Source organism: Nerophis ophidion, linkage group LG14 (assembly GCF_033978795.1).
Source record: "Nerophis ophidion isolate RoL-2023_Sa linkage group LG14, RoL_Noph_v1.0, whole genome shotgun sequence".
In the NCBI taxonomy this organism is placed as follows: Eukaryota; Metazoa; Chordata; class Actinopteri; order Syngnathiformes; family Syngnathidae; genus Nerophis; species Nerophis ophidion.
This window is the reverse complement of record NC_084624.1, coordinates 47,464,565-47,485,788: the sequence shown is the minus strand read 5'-3', so window position 1 is coordinate 47,485,788 and position 21,224 is coordinate 47,464,565. Positions and strand designations below refer to the sequence as shown.

At 40.5% G+C, this 21,224-nt stretch overlaps 1 protein-coding gene across 3 annotated transcripts in view; it reads left to right on the top strand.

Moving 5' to 3' along the window:
• The window catches only part of LOC133568766 (netrin-G1-like), a 262,230-nt gene that overhangs the window by 177,295 nt on the left and 63,711 nt on the right, over positions 1 to 21,224 (top strand). For all 3 annotated transcript variants that reach the window (XM_061920895.1, XM_061920894.1, XM_061920896.1), the window contains one exon: positions 14,851 to 15,023. In XM_061920895.1, the coding sequence (XP_061776879.1) occupies positions 14,851 to 15,023 (173 nt within the window). The remainder of the gene's footprint in view (positions 1 to 14,850; positions 15,024 to 21,224) is intronic.

Sequence of the window (21,224 nt, the reverse complement as noted above, 5' to 3'; positions counted from 1 at the left end):
TTTCCAGAGATCTGGCTGTGCATTAATTCAGCACGGAGACATTACCTCTTCTGACCGTGGTCGGCTTGAGAGGGAATAGGTGAGCAGCGCTGGCGAGGGAGGCTGACTTTTTCTCGCTGGGTTTGGTGTCTTCTTCCTCTCTGGTGGAGGACTTGACACGGGAGCTGAAAAAAGACAACAGACGGGCTCTAAAATGAGTGAAAACACGCCACCTTCCACTCATCCGAGCGGACATACCAGAATTCACATTCATTAGCGTTCATCGGTGGGCTCGCACGACATGTTACATTCAGCATAGAGCAGGGGTCGGCAACCCAAAATGTTCAAAGAGCCATATTGGACCAAAAATACAAAAACAAATCCGTCTGGAGCCGCAAAAAATTAAAAGCCATATTACATACAAATAGTTTGTCATGAGAGATACATTGAATTATGAGGACTTAAAGGCCTACTGAAATCAATCAATGTTTACTTATATAGCCCTAAATCACTAGTGTCTCAAAGGGCTGCACAAACCACTACGACATCCTCGGTAGGCCCACATAAGGGCAAGGAAAACTCACACCCAGTGGGACGTCGGTGACAATGATGACTATGAGAACCTTGGAGAGGACGAAAGCAATGGATGTCGAGCGGGTCTAACATGATACTGTGAAAGTTCAATCCATAATGGACCCAACACAGCCGCAAGAGTCCAGTCCAAAGCGGATCCAACACAGCAGCGAGAGTCCCGTTCACAGCGGAGCCAGCAGGAAACCATCCCAAGCGGAGGCGGATCAGCAGCGCAGGGATGTCCCAAGCGGTCCATCCTGGGTCCCGACTCTGGACAGCCAGTACGTCATTCATGGCCACCAGATCTCCACAAGGGAGAGTGGGACATAGGAGAAAAAGAAAAGAAACGGCAGATCAACTGGTCTAAAAAGGGAGTCTATTTAAAGGCTTCATGGTGTGCACTTCTGCCCCATCGCCTTTTGTTACCCCTTTTGGACTTATTATATGTTTTCCCTTTTGTACATCTACCTTGTTTTCCTTCTCTGCATCCCGGGGTCCACCATTGAACACGTCCTAACATATGATTTTTGCATTTGGAAGATTTGTAAGGAGCAACTCTGAGGCCAAAAAGGGGAGTTCCCCAAGCCGATACACAGGCAAGCGGTCCATCCTGTGTCCCGTCTCTGGACAGCCAGTACGTCATCCATGGCCACCAGATCGGACCGGACCCTCTCCACAAGGGAGAGTGGGACATAGGAGAAAAAGAAAAGAAATGGCAGATCAACTGGTCTAAAAAGGGAGTCTATTTAAAGGCTTCATGGTGTGCACTTCTGCCCCATCGGCTTTTGTTACCCCTTTTGGACTTATTATATGTTTTCCCTTTTGTACATCTACCTTGTTTCCTTCTCTGCATCCATTGAACATTTCCTAACATATGATTATTGCATTCGGAGGATTTGTAAGGAGCAACTCTGAGGCCAAAAAGGGGAGTCGGCGAGGGACGGACCTTGTGGCGCACCTGCTTACACTTAGCTCACCTGTCTTTAGGTTCGTCACTCTCAGCTTGACCTATTGTTTCCTGAACCCCGCACGCACATGAGCCTGCTTCGACTCATCTGTCCTGGTACATTGTCCATCCATCCATTTCCTACCGCTTAATCCCTTTCGGTACATTGGTACATTGCCTTCTCTTAAATCCTGTTCATTTTGACCTCGTTGTGTTTTGTTTCCCAGCCACCTTGTTTTAAAGAGGACTTTTGCTGCGCTTAGAGCATCCTGGCTTTTTACCCGCTTATCACTGAAGAAACTGTTTTGTTAATATTCATCAATCAATCAATCAATGTTTACTTATATAGCCCTAAATCACTAGTGTCTCAAAGGGCTGCACAAACCATTACGACAACCTCGGTAGGCCCACATAAGGGCAAGGAAAACTCACACCCAGTGGGACGTCGGTGACAATGATGACTATGAGAACCTTGGAGAGGAGGAAAGCAATGGATGTGGAGCGGGTCTAACATGATACTGTGAAAGTTCAATCCATAATGGATCCAACACAGCCGCGAGAGTCCAGTCCAAAGCGGATCCAACACAGCAGCGAGAGTCCAGTCCGAAGCGGATCCAACACAGCAGCGAGAGTCCCGTTCACAGCGGAGCCAGCAGGAAACCATCCCAAGCGGAGGCGGATCAGCAGCGCAGGGATGTCCCCAAGCCGATACACAGGCGAGTGGTCTATCCTGGGTCCCGACTCTGGACAGCCAGTACGTCATCCATGGCCACCGGATCGGACAAGCCCCCTCCACAAAGGGAGTGGGACATAGGGCTCCAGTACTCTGGAATGCCCTCCCGGTAACAGTTCGAGATGCTACCTCAGTAGAAGCATTTAAGTCTCACCTTAAAACTCATCTGGCCTTTAAATAGACCTCCTTTTTAGACCAGTTGATCTGCCGCTTCTTTTCTTTCTCCTATGTCCCCCCTTCCCTTGTGGAGGGGGTCCGGTCCGATGACCATGGATGAAGTACTGGCTGTCCAGAGTCGAGACCCAGGATGGACCGCTTGCCTGTGTATCGGTTGGGGACATCTCTTCGCTGCTGATCCGCCTCCGCTTGAGATGGTTTCCTGTGGACGGGACTCTCGCTGCTGTCTTGGATCCGCTTTGAACTGAACTCTCGCGGCTGTGTTGGAGCCACTATGGATTGAACTTTCACAGTATCATGTTAGACCCGCTCCACATCCATTGCTTTCGGTCCCTTAGGGGGGGGGGGGGGTTGCCCACATCTGAGGTCCTCTCCAAGGTTTCTCATAGTCAGCATTGTCACTGGCGTCCCACTGGATGTGAATTCTCCCTGCCCACTGGGTGTGAGTTTTCCTTGCCCTTTTGTGGGTTCTTCCGAGGATGTTGTAGTCGTAATGGTTTGTACAGCCCTTTGAGACATTTGTGATTTGGGGCTATATAAATAAACATTGATTGATTGATTGATATTCGGACCGAGAAAACGACAATTTTCCCATTAATTCAAGCAAGGATGAAAGATTCGTGTTTGAGGATATTGGTAGCGATGGACTAGAAAAAACAAAATGATTAAAAAAAAAACGCGATTGCATTGGGACGGATTCCGATGTTTTTAGAGACATTTACTAGGATCATTCTGGTAAAACTGTGATGTCTGGGTGGCATTTTTGCGTGTGTTTGCATTCTCGTGGTGCAGCGGACATGCAACACAGCGTTAAGGTCGGACTGATGATTTATTCCTAACTACAAATACAAACTAAAAACAGAAATGCGGGCACACGGGTACTACAGACAAAACAAACAGAACTGGCGTGGAATGAACAGAAAATATGTAAACTAGGGACAAGTAAACAAACAAAATAGCATGGAAGCTAATGGGCGAAACAAGATAATTACCACAATGCGGGAAGAGCGATGTCACCTGGGGCGGCGTAGCTCGGTTGGTAGAGCGGCCGTGCCAGCAACTTGAGGGTTGCAGGTTCGATTCCCGCTTCCGCCATCCTAGTCACTGCCGTTGTGTCCTTGGGCAAGACACTTTACCCACCTGCTCCCAGTGCCACCCACACTGCTTTAAATGTAACTTAGATATTGGGTGTCACTATGTAAAGCGCTTTGAGTCACTAGAGAAAAGCGCTATATAAATATAATTCACTTCACTTGTTGCGTGTAGCAAACTGTAGTCCGAGAACGAATGACAAACAAGTGCGGTCTTAAATAAGGAGATAATTAATCAAATCAGGTGCGTGACGACAAACAAGAAACAGGTGACACTAAATGAGTAACCATGGCAACAGAAACCAAACAGGAAGTGCCACCAGCAACCAAAGACGTCGAATGATAACAAATCAGAAACAAAACCAGAATATGACAATTGTCCAAGACGTGGACCATGACAAAATCCCTTATCTTTCTACTGTGTTGCTAGTGTTTTAGTGAGTTAAATAGTACCTGATAGTCGGGTGTCTCAGGGGAGTCGACGGTAGCTTCATGGACGGCACAAGCTCAGCTTTTCTCCGCTAAGAACTGACTTTTTAACCACAATTTTCTCACCGAAACCTGCCGGCTGACATTCGGTAGGGATCCATGTCTGCTTGACCGCGCTCTGATCCATAGTAAAGTTTCGTCTCCAGGAATTTTAAACAAGGAATCACCGTGTGTTTGTGTGGCTAAAGGCTAAAGCTTCCCAACTCCATCTTTCTTCTTTGACGTCTCCAATATTAATTGAACAAAGTGCAAACAATTCAGCAACACAGATCTCCAAAATACTGTGTAATTATGCCGTTAAGGCAGACAACTTTTAGCTGTGTGTGTGTGCAGTGCTCATATTTCTTTAAAACCCGTGACGTCCTGCGTACACGTCATCATTACACACCGTTTTCAAGACGAAACTCCCGGGAAATTTAAAATTGCAATTTAGTAAACTAAAAAGGCCGTATTGGCATGTGTTGCAATGTTAATATTTCATCATTGATATATAAACTATCAGACTGCGTGGTCGCTAGTAGTGGTTCAATTAATAATGGAGACGTCAAAGAAGAATGCTGTTGGTGGAAAGCGGCGGGTTGCGGCTGCCTTTAGCACCGAAACACAGCTTTTGTTTCTTTGTTGTGAAGCTTGGCCACAGAGCGGTCAAGCGAACATGTTTCTCTACGTCAACGAGCAAGTTTTTGGATGGGAAAATTATGATATTAAGTCAGCTCTTACCGGAGACCTCGGTGGATAATGGGATCTCCTCCTGCAGCTCAAAAAGGCAGCTGTGATCTTGGCTCCTCGGCTTCTCTCAAAGACACTGGCGTTCACCGCAGCCCTCCAACTTTCAGGTATGACTTTAAAATGTCACTAAAACACTATTAAAACAATAAGCAGATAATCAATCAATCAATGTTTATTTATATAGCCCCAAATCACAAATGTCTCAAAGGACTGCACAAACCATTACGACTACAACATCCTCGGAAGAACCCACAAAAGGGCAAGGAAAACTCACACCCAGTGGGCAGGGAGAATTCACATCCAGTGGGACGCCAGTGACAATGCTGACTATGAGAAACCTTGGAGAGGACCTCAGATGTGGGCAACCCCCCCCTCTAGGGGACCGAAAGCAATGGATGTGGAGCGGGTCTAACATGATACTGTGAAAGTTCAATCCATAGTGGCTCCAACACAGCCGCGAGAGTTCAGTTCAAGCGGATCCAAGACAGCAGCGAGAGTCCCGTCCACAGGAAACCATCTCAAGCGGAGGCGGATCAGCAGCGTAGAGATGTCCCCAACCGATACAGGCGAGCGGTCCATCCTGGGTCCCGACGAGCGGTCCATCCTGGGTCTCGACTCTGGACAGCCAGTACTTCATCTATGGTCATCGGACCGGACCCCCTCCACAAGGGAGGGGGGGACATAGGAGAAAGAAAAGAAGCGGCAGATCAACTGGTCTAAAAAGAAGGTCTATTTAAAGGCTAGAGATAAGCGATCTTTCAGAATTATCCAAGTAAACGTGTCTAATTACATCTGAAACGCTCACACTGCCACCGCCCGGAGCCGTCGCCTTTTCTTTTTTGCCCACATCTGAGGTCCTCTCCAAGGTTTTTCAGAGTCAGCATTGTCACTGGCGTCCCACTGGATGTGAATTCTCCCTGTCCACTGGGTGTGAGTTTTCCTTGTCCTTTTGTGGGTTCTTCCGAGGATGTCGTAGTCGTAATGATTTGTGCAGTCCTTTGAGACATTTGTGATTTGGGGCTATATAAATAAACATTGATTGATTGCTTTTTTAGCGCCTCACTCTAACTTTCCTCATCCACAAATTTTTCATCCTCGCTCAAATTAATGGGGGAATCGTCGCTTTCTCGGTCCGAATAGCTCTTGCTGCTTGAGGCTATGATTATAAACAATGTTCAGATGTGAGGAGCCCTACAACCCGTGACATCACGCACACATCGTCTGCTACTTCCGGTACATGCAAGGCTTTTTTATGGGCGACCAAAAGTTGCGAAATTTTTATTCCCAACTCATATGGAAACGGGGTTTGTATAGACATGATTATTCTAACATTTCCTCCTCTAATTAAAACATGTTAAAATAATCACGTTCTGGTTCATCTGCGGCGCTACAAATTGAGATAAAGTCATCCTTAAAAGACGGTCACTTGTTTGGATCTCAGGGGGGAACAGCCTTTGGGCTTAGTGGATGAAAAGTCACCTTAACGATATAAACCTCTTTGTAAGCTCCCGTGTCTCGTTTTGGGAATAACAACAACAACCCAAAAAAAACCGTTTGATTTTTAAATGACAGTGCCAGCGGCAAAAGCATCCAATCCAGGTGATCCCTCGCCCCCCCCCCCCCCCCTCCCCCGACACCGCCCCCACCTGCCCCCGACACCCCCCCCCCCCAGCCCCCGACTCCACATTCCCTGCCCGAACCAGTCGGGCCCGGTGAGCCAGATTTTACTGGTTTTTAATTAAGTGGAAGGTCAAATCTCATCGCTGCTGACTTCAGGGAGCTGCTGCCGTCTGCGCTGCAGAAGGGCGACACTCAGTCATTAATTTCATGGCACAAGGGGGAGTTTTCATTGATTAAAAAAAAGTTAGGGACTGTGGGGAAATGTGCAGTGGGGGGGGCTGGAGTGTAAAGGCTGCAAATGTGGTCTTCAATGATCTGTTCTATTTTGTATTCAGCTGTCAACGTTAACGCGTTAACGCATGTGATTGATTGCATCATCATAAATGAATGAAGGCACTAGGTGAAGGTCCAAGGTACTTTTTATCGGTGTCTATATTATCTAATAATATACTGTATATCATACCTAGTTTGCTATTTTGTTGCAAAGACTTTCCAAATAGAATAGAAAGTACTGTATTGATCCCTGGGGGAAATTCAGCACCACAGTTCGCGCACAATGGACAATTAACACTAAGGTATCTTTTACATGTGAATAATATAAATACAGTCTATTATACAGCATTATTCACATGTGAGTAATATAAATACAGTCTATTATACAGCATTATTCACATGTGAATAATATAAATACAGTCTGTTATACAGCATTATTTACATGTGAATTATATAAATACAGTCTATTATACATTATTATAACATATATACAGTCTATTACACAGCATTATTCACATGTGAATAACATAAAAACAGTCTATTATACAGCATTATTCACATGTGAATAATATAAATACAGTCTATTATACAGCATTATTCACATATGAGTAATATAAATATGGTCTATTATACAGTATTATTCACATGTGAGTAATATAAAAACAGTCTATTATACAGCATTATTCACATGTGAGTAATACAGTCTATTATAGAACATTATTCACATGTGAATAATATAAATACAGTCTGTTATATAGCATTATTCACATGTGAGTAATATAAATACAGTCTATTTTTCAGCATTACTCACATGTGAGTAATAGAAATACAGTCTATTATACAGCATTATCCAAATGTGAATAATATCAATACAGTCTATTATACAGCATTATTCACATGTGAATAATATAAATACAGTCTGTTATATAGCATTATTCACATATGAGTAATATAAATATGGTCTATTATACAGTATTATTCACATGTGAGTAATATAAAAACAGTCTATTATACAGCGTTATTCACATGTGAGTAATACAGTCTATTATAGAACATCATTCACATGTGAATAATATAAATACAGTCTATTATACAGCATTATTCACATGTGAGTAATATAAATACAGTCTATTTTTCAGCATTACTCACATGTGAGTAATAGAAATACAGTCTATTATACAGCATTATTCACATGTGAGTAATATAGTCTATTATACAGCATTATTCACATGTGAATAATATAAATACAGTCTGTTATATAGCATTACTCACATGTGAGTAATATAAATACAGTCTATTATACAGCATTATCCAAATTATCCAAATTATTATACAGCATTATCCAAAGGTAGAAAAGCGCTATACAAGTACAACCCATTCATCATTTATTTATTTATAAATGTGAATAATATCAATACAGTCTATTATACAGCATTATTCACATGTGAGTAACATAAATACAGTCTATTATACAGCATTATTCACATGTAAATAACATAAATACAGTCTATTATACAGCATTATTCACATGTGAATAATATAAATACAGTCTATAATATGGCATTATTCACATGTGAATAACATAAATACAGTCTATTATACAGCATTATTCACATGAGAATAATATCAATAGTCTATTATACGTCATTATTCACATGAGAATAATATCAATACAGTCTATTATACGACATTATTCAAATGTGAATGATATAAATACAGTCTGTTGTACAGCATTATTCACATGTGAATAATATAAATACAGTCTAATATACAGCATAATTCACAAATTTAGGGACCCCTGATATAGATTCATCCCTAATATGTATCTACAAAACATTGTGTCAGGCTCAAACACTGATGAAATCTATTAAACAGACGAGAAGCAAGGAATCATGCAGAGACAGAGTTACATTTTGCTCAATTCAGGAGAGACGTGTTTTGGGCTGTACTCTATTTACAGATCCAAACTACTTTCTGAAAGTCCAGCCCACGTGCTTCCTCTATTTATTTGGGAGTACCCTGGTTACATCACTGAAGCTGTCGCTGAGGGAGGGGGGTAATCTCAACAGCTCCAGTTAGACACAATTGCTTTGTCCGCGTCCCGGTACTCGATGTTCAGCCTTTGGCAGTCAGCAGGCCGAGTCCGGACACAACACTGATACGAGACGACTTGCAATCTTTTGGATTGCCAGCTTTGCGCAGATAGACAAATACAGCTTCAGCACAATTGATACTAACTATAGCAACGGCCCTTAAGCATAAAGTTGAACACATTGTGAACTACTGTAGATTGGAGGGGTTTTCAATCAGTTCACAAAATAATGACAAGGTCGAAGATACCAGAAATACAATCATCAGTTTTGAGTATCCAGCTTACAAAAACCTGCCATGTTGTGTATTGTTGCTGCTCATTTACTGACATCGCCTTCCCCTGCTGCAGGGTGTAGTTTTCTCTTTTCCCCTCAGTGATCTATCATTAATGTGAGATGTCACCGCAAGGCCAGGAAGTCAATTAGAATGGATGTATTTCGGACTGCCGCTGTCATTCTTCTGTCTCGTGTTCTCCGGCGTGGTCTCAAACCGCGTGATGAATGAATGAATGATGTGGAGCTCTTTGTAAAAACAAAACAGTCACGGCAAGGGTCCGTGCTCTGGGGAGGGGTCGAGTGTCAAATCAAGTGGACGGTCACCTGTCCCCTGACTGGTTCCCAATGACCTTTTAACACAGGGGTGTCGAACGTAAGGACCGTGGGTCGGATCGGGTTTTATCCGGCCCGACAGGATTAGTTTGCTAAGTATAAAAATGAGGCCAAATTTTTGAATGAAAGAAACTGCTGTTTTAAATGTGTCCACTAGATGTCGCAATAGCAATTATTTGTATTTTTTTTTAGCATGCTACATATGTAAAAAAAATAGAAAATAAAAACATACTGTAATTTTATTTTTATATAATTTTTTTGGCTTTAAAGATTGAAGATTAACTCCAATGAGTTGACTGATAAACAAGATGCCAGGTTCAAACACTGATGACATCTATTAAACAGACATGAAGCAAGGAATCATGCAGAGACAGAGTTCATTTGGCTCAATGAGGAGAGACACATTGGGCTGTACACTCAGTTAAAGTTCCAACCTGCGCTCTAAGGCAGTGGTCCCCAACCACCGGGCTCGATTGGTAACGGGCCGCAGAATAATTTTTTATTTTATTTTTATTTTTTATTTATTTTATTTTTTTTAATCAAATCAACATAAAAAACACAAGATACACATACAATTAGTGCACCAACCCAAAAGAACTTCCCTTTCTCATGACCAAAACCTCCCTTTTTCATGACGAAGAAAAAAAAAATACCCACATTGGGCACCTCTGCCTAGGGCACAGCCCAGGTGCTACACTATTTATTCGGGAGGTCCCTGGTTACATCACTGAGGCTGCTTCTGAAGGAAGGGGGGTAATTTCAGCAGCCCCAGTTAGACACAATATATGATTATTCATGACACTTGTGATATCGCGCTATCTCTGCTTTTTCTGCGTCACGAACAGGATGTTCGCCCTTGGGAGTCAGCAGGCCGGTCTGGACACAAACACTGATACGAGACGACTCACAATCCAAGATTGCGAATTGTCCCATTGAACAGATAGAAAAGTACAACTTCAGCACAATTGATAATAACTATAGCAACGACCCTTTAAGCATAATTGTGTGATAATTTACACATTATTATTCTAACACTATCACATAATGTATTCAGAAAGTATAAATAATGACAAAGATAGAATACTATTAACTGCAAGTGTAAACAACATTATGATTTATACATTTTCAGAATGTGCTTGTTCTATTTTTAAACAACGCAAACAATCTGAAGTTGTCTTTATATTGAAGTTATCGTGCTGTGATTTTAACGCCCAGTCAGGTGTAGATTTTTTTTCTCCATGTGGCCCCCGATATAAAATTCGTTTGACACCCCGGCATACTTGCCAACTCTCCTGATTTTCCCGGGAGACTCCCCAATTTCAGTGTCCCCCTGGGGCAACCATTCTCCCGATTTCCACCCGGACAACAATATTGGGGGTGTGCCTTAAAGGCACTGCCTTTAGCGTCTTCTACAACCTGAAAAATAAAAAAAAAAATAAAAAAAAAATTAAATATATATATGTATATATATATTTACAGGGTTTCCCGCAGCGCTTTGTTGTTAAGGCGGCTGCCTTAACAACAGGTGAGCATAATGCAGCGGACTATCCCCAAGTTATGATAAACACCTCCCAGTCAGCTACTAGTAACATCACTATGAGCCCGTTGACGTTCTAGAAATATAAGCGGCAGCTCAGCTCGCTCGCAGTCCTTAAGGTGAAGGCGAATTAGCCTTTGGTGTAACGTTAGCTCATTTTGCGGTGTGTGCGTCCGTGTGTGTGTTACGGACAGCAAAGTCCTGTCTGTCTGAGAGAAAGACAAAAATTATTGACCTGCAGTTAACAACTAAGTTATTTCACTTTATTTTGTTTCTGTGTTGAAGCAGCAAAAAAGGACATTATGTTAAATGAAGAGTTTCTGTCTCTGATAGTTGATATAATAATGTAACTGCATCATGAAACCTACATGAACTCCATGGTGTTCAGGGATGAATAGTCTCCTATTGCTGATGTATTATTTTTTTACGCTATAGTTACATTAATCATTAGTAATGAGTTTAAGTTAACGTGATACATCACAATTTCCAATTTCTCTTTTCAGCATGTTCGAAAAGGAGTAGGAAAAATCCGACCTTATTTAATCCTACCCCTTTTCTTTTACATAACTGTAAATGTAATGTAGCAGCCTAGCTTTGAACGACAGAGTCCCTGCTATCACATGTTGATGAACAAAATATCACATTTACATAATAAAATTCAACTACAGGCTTCTCAAATGCTGTAATAAATTGAGCATGTGTCAGCATGTGGCCCCACTTTTAACTCTTTTTTTTCAAACGCTTATTGCAAATGCTTATTTACTGTAAGTCATTCATTTCACTTAGTCATTATTTGGTTTTATTAAGTCAATATTTACTAAGTCAAAAAAATGACATAATTAGTATCGCAGGTAACTAGGACTGTTATGTGTTTTGTTTTTACTTTAAGGAAAAAAATATTGATATATATATATGTATATATATATATATATATTAGGAGTGTAACGGTAAACAAAAATTTCGGTTTGGTAAGTACCCCGGTTTAGAGGTCACGGTTCAGTTCATTTTCGGTACAGTAAGAAAACAACAATATATACATTTTTTGGTTATTTATTTACCAGATTAGTAAACAATGGCTTTATCCTTTTAACATTGGGAACACTATAATAATTCTGCCCACGTTAATCCACATTAAACTGCCTCAAGTTGTTGCTTTGATTAAATAAAATGACACAACTTTTCTTCTACAAATAAAAAGTGCAACATTAAACAGTTTCCATTGAAACTGTTTAATGTCAACTCATCATGCTTAATTTATTACAGCATTTGGGAAGCCTGTAGTTGACTTTTATTATGTAAATGTTATATTTTTATCAACATGTGATAGCAGGGACCCTGCTATACAAAACTAGGCTGCTACATTATTAATGATTCATGTAACTATTGCTGGAAAAAAGTACAATTGCAATAGGAGGGACTATTCACGCACACACACACACACACACACACACATGCCACACAGCAAAATGAGCTAACGTTACGCTAAAAGCTAATTAGCCCTCACCTCAAGCCTATACTGTGAGCAAAATGAGCTGCAGTTTAAGTTTCTGGAAGGTCAACGGGCTCATAGTGATGTTTGTAATAGTTGTGACTGGAAAGTGTTTAGTAAAATTTGGGTAGAGTGCGCTGCTCCACTGCTAAACGAATATCTCCGTGCTCGATGCTGAAGCATTGACTACATCGTTCTGAAGTCTGAATACGCACTGCTGATTGGCTGTTACATCGCTCTGAATACGCACTGCTGGTTGGTTTTGTATGTAGCCAATCAGATGGTTGTGTGGGCGGGACAATGCTTGCTGCTGAGACAGAGCCACAGAGGCAGAAAGCAGAGCAGCTTGTGAAGACTTCTGCTTCCAAACTCGTTCGGTACTGCCGCGTGCCAAACCGAAACCCCAGTACCGAAACGGTTCAATAAAAATACACATACCGTTACACCCCTAATATATATATATATATATATATATATATATTAATATATATATATATATATATATATATATATATATATTAGGGCTGGGCAACAATTAAAAATTGTAATCAAAGTTAATCGCACTATTTCTCTGATTAATCGCGATTAACTGCATTGTATACACAAAGCCCAATAATGAATTCAAAAGTAGTGTGTAGTGCACCTTTATTGGAATATTCTCCCACATGAACAAAAGCGCCAAAACATTTGTTGTGCAAACACAATTTAAATCAGTCCTTGTTAAACAGTAGCAGTTAAATAGCATATTTGATGAAAATCAACTCCAAAAATGTAAATACAAACATTTAAGCTTATTGCCACTGCCAGGGTATTTAAGTTATCCTGTTTGTTATGGAAAATAAATATAATCTACATACAAATCTCTGAGCCACAAGGTAACAGCAGAAACATTTCTTTTATCAGGGATCTTATGTTTAAAAAACCTATATTATAGGTAGTGGGCTGTTTTAGGGAATTTTTGATCAAATTATCCGTAGTAGCAATATTAATAATGTTGTGTTTATTCTGCGTAGTGCACTTAAAATAATTACGACCATATCTAGGAATTCATATGATGGGAATTTTCCGATTGTTTGCTTGGTGCTTTGATAAACTGAAGGCATCATATACATGGTACTATATTGTGATGTTATGCGCCAGGGAAAAAAAGAACTACCCTACCCAGCATGCAACAGGAGTGACGAGCATGTATAGGTTGTGTCGCCATGACGGCATCTTGTATGTTGTGATATGCACGCTCTGAAAGTAAACGTTAAGAACTCAGCCAACACTCCTGGTCTGCATTATTCATAAATAGACAGACAACACATATACTCCGCTGCTTCACAGGCCGCTGGATGTAGACGGCAAAGTATTCCCATGCTAGCTAGCACGCCTCATTCAGTCCAAAACGGCCCGATCTATCCACATCCAGAATTGTCTGGCGGTCGTAAGTGATCCCGGAGTGACCACGCTGTAAGCCAGCCAGGAAATTTGCAGAATTGTCCGGTATTTTTGCCAAATGTTCCATCTTTACCAAGAGCCCCTCCACGCCGGGCGACGCCATCTTGTTAAGAAAAGGTGTTAACAAAATAAAAGCATGTAAACAACATACATATATATATATATATATATATATATATGTCTTGATTGGATTATCCAGAGAATAGTGCTCGATACCGTGGTAGAGCGCAATATGTAGGTGTGGGAAAAAATCACAAGACTACTTCATCTCTACAGAACTGTTTCATGAGGGGTTCCCTCAATCATCAGATTTTTTTTTTTTTTTTTTCTCATCTCATGATGATTGAGGGAACCCCTCATGAAACAGTTCTGTAGAGATGAAGTAGTCTTGTGATTTTTTCCCACACCTATATATATATATATATATATATATATATATATATATATATTTAGTATATAGTATATAGTATATTGCCATTCAGCATACGGAGCGGAGAAAACACAACCAAAAATTGAAGGGTTCTTCACGCGACGAAGCCGGCCTACTTCACCACTGTCTCTTGTCTATTGCCCCCCCTCAGGCAGCGATGAGATGGAGACGTGATGGTGGTGACGTGCCAAATTACACTGTTTCTTACACCCACCTGCCCCTTCCCCGTTTGTCCCATCTCCCGATTTCGTACGTCTCAAGGTTGGCAAGTATGCACCCCTGTTTTTAACCTGACGGGCAAAACAGGGAAAGGAGAGCCGGGCTTATCTTGAAGCTATCAGCACTCAATCAGATCCTTGTTTCACGGTGTCTTAGCGAAGAGCGCCTTCCATTTAGCTCTCGGTGTGGCAGAAGTGGACTATTTGTCTCAGAAGCTGTGACAAATTAAGGCCTTTTTTTTTTTTTTCCTCTTCTTCCTTCAAAGCAGAACAAAATCAGGCTTTGTTGAGACAACCTGCCGCTGGATTTCAATTTACCGCCATTAAGAAAGTGTGACATAAACGCACAGCGTCGGTCGGCATCGATTTATCTGGCGGCGCCCACGTGACGGCGTCTTCTGTCCCTTCTTGTCTTCTTTGCCAGGTGCAAGTGCAACCTGCACGCCAACAGCTGCGTGTTCGACAAGGGCAAGCTGGGCTGCGAGTGCGAGCACAACACCACGGGGCCCGACTGCAGCCGCTGCAAGAGGCACTACCACGGACGAGCCTGGAGCGTGGGCTCCTACCTGCCCATACCGAAAGGAACCGCAAACATATGTAAGTCCACTTTGACAGCATTCAGCTCCCGTCGTCATGGCGATGCAGCTCGGAGGGCGGTTGGGGGGGGATCAGGGTTTGAAAAAGTACTAGTTTAGTTGGACCAGGGGTCACCAACGCGGTGCCCGCGAGCACCAGGTCGCCCGTAAGGACCAGATGAGTCGCCCGGTGGCCTGTTCTAAAAATAGCTCATATAGCAGCACTTACCAGTGAGCTGCCTCTATTTTTTAAAATTTTTTGCGCAACATTTTTAATTCTAAGAGAGACAAAACTCAAATAGAATTTGAAAATTAAAGAAAATATTTTAAAGACTTGGTCTTCACTTGTTTAAATAAATTCATTATTTTTTTTACTTTGTTTCTTATAAATTTCAGAAAGTGAAGTGAATTATATTTATATAGCGCTTTTCTCTAGTGACTCAAAGCGCTTTTACATAGTGAAAGCCAATATCTAAGTTACATTTAAAGCAGTGTGGGTGGCACTGGGAGCAGGTGGGTAAAGTGTCTTGCCCAAGGACACAACGGCAGTGACTAGGATGGCGGAAGCGGGAATCGAACCTGCAACCCTTTAAGTTGCTGACACGGCCACTATACCAACCGAGCTATGCCGCCCCAAAGAAAGACAATTTTAGAGAAAAAATACAACCTTAAAAATAATTTTAGGATTTTTAAACACCTTTTTAAATTCCTCCCTCTTCTTTCCTGACAATTTAAATCAATGTTCAAGTATTTATTTTTTTTATTGTAAAGAATAATAAATACATTTTAATTTAATTCTTCATTTTAGCTTCTGTTTTTTCGACGAAGAATATTTGTGAAATATTTTGAAAAGAAAATATTTTGAACACCTGGTCTTCACTTGTTTAAATAAATTCATTAATTTTTTTTACTTTGCTTCTTATAACTTTCAGAAAGACAATTTTAGAGAAAAAAATACAACCTTAAAAATAATTTTAGGATTTTTAAACACTTTTTAAATTCCTCCCTCTTCTTTCCTGACAATTTAAATCAATGTTCAAGTATTTATTTTTTTTATTGTAAAGAATAATAAATACATTTTAATTTAATTCTTCATTTTAGCTTCTGTTTTTTCGACGAAGAATATTTGTGAAATATTTTGAAAAGAAAATATTTTGAACACCTGGTCTTCACTTGTTTAAATAAATTCATTAATTTTTTTTACTTTGCTTCTTATAACTTTCAGAAAGACAATTTTAGAGAAAAAAATACAACCTTAAAAATAATTTTAGGATTTTTAAACACTTTTTAAATTCCTCCCTCTTCTTTCCTGACAATTTAAATCAATGTTCAAGTATTTATTTTTTTTATTGTAAAGAATAATAAATACATTTTAATTCAATTCTTCATTTTAGCTTCTGTTTTTCCGACGAAGAATATTTGTGAAATATTTTGAAAAGAAAATATTTTGAACACCTGGTCTTCACTTGTTTAAATAAATTCATAATTTTTTTTTACTTTGCTTCTTATAACTTTCAGAAAGACAATTTTAGAGAAAAAAATACAACCTTAAAAATAATTTTAGGATTTTTAAACACCTTTTTAAATTCCTCCCTCTTCTTTCCTGACAATTTAAATCAATGTTCCAAGCAATTTTTTTTTTTTATTGTAAAGAATAATAAATAAATGTTGATTTAATTCTTCATTTTAGCTTCTGTTTTTTCGACGAAGAATATTTGTGAAATATTTCATCAAACTTATTATGATTAAAATTCAAAAAAATTATTCTGGCCAATCTAGAAAATCTTTAGAATCAAATTTAAAAGTCTTTTGAATTTCTTTTAAATTTTTGGTTCTGGAAAATCTAGAAGAAATAATGATTTGTCTTTGTTAGAAATATAGCTTGGTCCAATTTGTTATATATTCTAACAAAGTGCTGATTGGGATTTTAACCTATTTAAAACATGTCATCAAAATTCTAAAATTAATCTTAATCAGGAAAAATGACTAATGATGTTCCATAAATTCATTTTTAAATGTTTTCAAAAAGATTCGAATTAGCTAGTTTTTCTTTTTCTTTTTTTCGATTGAATTTTGAATTTTAAAGAGTCGAAATTGAAGATAAACTGTTTCAAAATTTATTTTAAAATTTTTTCGTGCTTTCTACTCTTTTAAACCATTCAATTAAGTGTTTTTTCATCATTTATTCTCTACAAAAAAACCTTCCGTAAAAGGAAAAAAAATGTATGACGAAATGACAGACAGAAATAACCATTTTTTTATGTAAATAGATTTATTTATTAAAGGTAAATTGAGCAAATTGGCTATTTCTGGCGATTTATTTAAGTGTGTATCAAACTGGTAGCCCTTGGCATTAATCATTACCCAAGAAGTAGCTCTTGCTTTCAAAAAGGTTGCTGACCCCTGAGTTGGACACATCCAACCATGCTGAGTCACACCATCAAGATGGCCATCCAGTCAGGGTCCAAGCGCCCCTGACCGACTCCCGAGTGGGCCGTGTTGGCGGCCACCGGCTTTAAGTCGTGTCTCGGCAGGAGCCCAAAAAAAACAACATTTAGCAAATGTCTGTTAGCTCATTTCTAGAAAGTTTTGAACACGTCCCCCGGTTGTGCTGAACCGGCTTGTCCTCAAAGCCGGTTTATGAGCGCCAAATGTGAGAATAATCCGTCATGTTTTGTTTATTTATGTTCTGTTTTGTTTAAAGTCCTACTGAAACTTCCTACTAGCGACCACGCAGTCTGATAGTTTATATATCAATGATGAAATATTAACATTGCAACACATGCCAATACGGCCTTTTTAGTTGACTAAATTGCAATTTTAAATTTCGCGCAGAAGTATCATGCTAAAACGTCGCGGTATGATGACGCATAGTAGAGGACATTTTGTTCCAGCACCGTTCCCAGCTATAAGTCGTCTGTTTTCATCGCATAATTCTGTGTTGCTGAATATTTTGCAATTTGTTCAATGAATATTGGAGACGTCAAAGAAGAAAGCTGTAGGTGTGAAGCGGCGTATTGCGGCCGCCTTTAGCAACACAAACACAGCCGGTGTTTCATTGTTTACATTCCCGAAAGATGACAGTCAAGCTTTACTATGGAACAGAGATGTCAAGCGATGTCAATGAGAATCAGCACCTCCAAGGTTCTCGCCCGGAAAAGGGTGGAATGCCATCTCCGGGTTGGGGAGGAGACCCATTTCAATACGGCGGGTTTAGTTTACTATATTGCAATTTTAAATTTCGCGCAGAAGTATCATGCTCAAACGTCGCGGTATGATGACGTCACGCATTGTAGAGGACATTTTGTTCCAGCACCGTTCTGTTTTCATCGCATAATTCCACAGTATTCTGGACATCTGTGTTGCTGAATATTTTGCAATTTGCTCAATGAATAATGGAGACGTCAAAGAAGAAAGCTGTAGGTGGGAAGCGGCGTATTGCGGCCGCCTTTAGCAACACAAACACAGCCGGTGTTTCACTGTTTGCATTCCCGAAAGATGACAGTAAAGCTTTACTATGGAACAGAGATGTCATGCGATGTCAATGAGAATCAGCACCTCCAAGTCCGAGTCCATGGTTCTCGCCCGGAAAAGGGTGGAATGCCATCTCCGGGTTGGGGAGGAGACCCATGCCAATACGGCGGGTTTAGTTTACTAAATTGCAATTTAAAATTTCGCGCAGAAGTATCATGCTCAAACGTCGCGGTATGATGACGTCACGCATTGTAGAAGACATTTTGTTTCAGCACCGTTCTGTTTTCATCGCATAATTCCACAGTATTCTGGACATCTGTGTTGCTGAATCTTTTGCAATTTGTTCAATGAATAATGGAGACGTCAAAGAAGAAAGGTGTTTCATTGTTTACATTCCTAAAAGACGACGGTGAAACTTTACTATGGAACAGAGCGCTCAAGCGAACACGGTTGGATTGGACCACACACACAAAGTACAGTGTAATAATAAAAAACATTATACCGTTCCGTATTCCGAAGGCGATCTATGTGGTGTTCTACTCCAGCATCAATATGCGTCCTCCTGACCGTCACCGTCAGCGTCTGGTCCCTTGTTGCGGTTGGGCCTGGCCGAGTGGATCATGCCACCCCCACGGCTGCCACGGCGCGGCCGTGCCAGCAACTTGAGGGTTGCAGGTTCGATTCCCGCTTCTGCCATCCTAGTCACTGCCGTTGTGTCCTTAGGCAAGACACTTTACCCACCTGCTCCCAGTGCCACCCACACTGGTTTTAATGTAACTTAGATATTGGGTTTCACTATGTAAAGCGCTTTGAGTCACTAGAGAAAAGCGCTATATAAATATAATTCACTTCACTTCTTTCCCCTCTTGTCCTTTTTTTTCTTTTTCTAGTCCTTCACTCTCACTTTCCTCATCCATAAATCTTTCATCCTGACTCAAATTAATGGGGAAATCGTCGCTTTCTCGGTGCGAATCGCTCTCGCTGCTGGTGGCCATGATTGTAAACAATGTTCAGATGTGAGGAGCTCTACAACACTGCTACTTCCGGTACAGGCAAGGCTTTTTTATCAGCACCAAAAGTCGCCAACTTTATCGTGGATGTTCTCTACTACATCCGTTCAGCAAAAATATGGCAATATCGCGAAATGATCAAGTATGACACAAAAATTGGACCTGCTATCCCCGTTTAAATAAGAAAATCCCATTTCAGTAGGCCTTTAAGACTCCATTGTTTCCTGATTTTGCACTTCCTTGTTTGTTTTGTTACCATGACTACCCATTCGGTTTCACTTGTCCTCATGTCACGCACCTGTCTCACGTCTTGCACTCGCACACCTGTCACTTATCATGTCCATTATTTAAACCGAAAGTTGCCAGTAAGTCAGCCTGGCGACTTTACCATGCCCCGCTACCTGTAACGACCGGGTCGCATGGTGACGGGGATTTCGTTCTCCCAGGAACGCAGACCGGCTTCGGACACAGCGTGCAGGTAGGAAAAAATATTTATTAAGAAATAAATCGGACAGAACAAAGAAAAACGTGTTCATAAACAACTAAAAGAGCTAGCATGGTAGCTAGAAAATAAATAGCCTAGCGTGGAAGCTAGCAGGTAGCGAGCAGGAAAACAGAACGCCGTTACTTGTTGTACGAAGACAAACTAGGAAGCCGGACCGACTGACGGGGAGAAGGCAGGCTTAAATAATGTCAGTGAGTACAAAGCACAGGTGTGTGTCCGGAACAAGCGGCAGGTGAAAATAATAAGTAACCATGGTAACCAACTGAGAGGTGCACAAACAAGAACCAAAGGAGTCCAAAACCAACAGAAAACACAAAAGACTCAAAAATCTAATCGGTTTTTTTTATGTCCCAGTTATTGAGTTTTGTTTCATGTCCATAGCTTTAGCCCGAGTGCTAGTTTATTGTTTTCAAAGCCAAGTTTGTTCTTCCGCCTTGTGTGCGCCTTTTGTTTTGTAGTTATAGTGTTAGAATCAAAGATGTCATTACCTTCATGCCTTGCCCGCTCCAACTTTCCTTTGCATTCTGGAAAAACAAACCCCAAAGTCCACGTGTTGACAATAATCAGCGACGTTAAGAATTGAATCCATGTAATGCTTGGTTAGAGCGTCCGCCCTGTGTTGGGTAGGTTGTGGGTTCAAACCCCCGGCCGAGTCATGCCAAAGACTATAAAAACGGGACCCTGCTTGGCACTCAGCATCAAGGGTTGGAATTGGGGGTTAAATCACCAGAAAATGATTCCCGGGCGTGGCCACCGCTGCTGCTCACTGCTCCCCTCACCTCCCAGGGGGTGATCAAGGGTGATGGGTCAAATGCAGAGAATAATTTGTGTGTGTGTGTGACTATCATGGGTACTTTAACTTTTTTTAACTTTATTTATTCTGCATGGCCTTATTATGCAACAACTCTAAATTAAGTCCTTGTTACTTACAATATGTTAACAATACTAAAGTATTACCGATGTTTTTTGGGGGATTTTTACCTTTGTGAAATAAACTTCAACATAAACATTACCATTACCTCGAGGCTCCACAAAACTAAAGTTGATTGATTGAGAAGTTTATTGACATCTTAAAGAATTGAGTCCATGTAATGCTTTAAAAAGGCAAATGGATGGAACAAAAAGCCAAAATGCTTGTTTCCATTGCGGTCCATTAAATATGCATCACATTTGATACATTTGATATATAACCTGTAACATGTATATAAAAAATGTCGTTTAAAAAAAAAAGGAT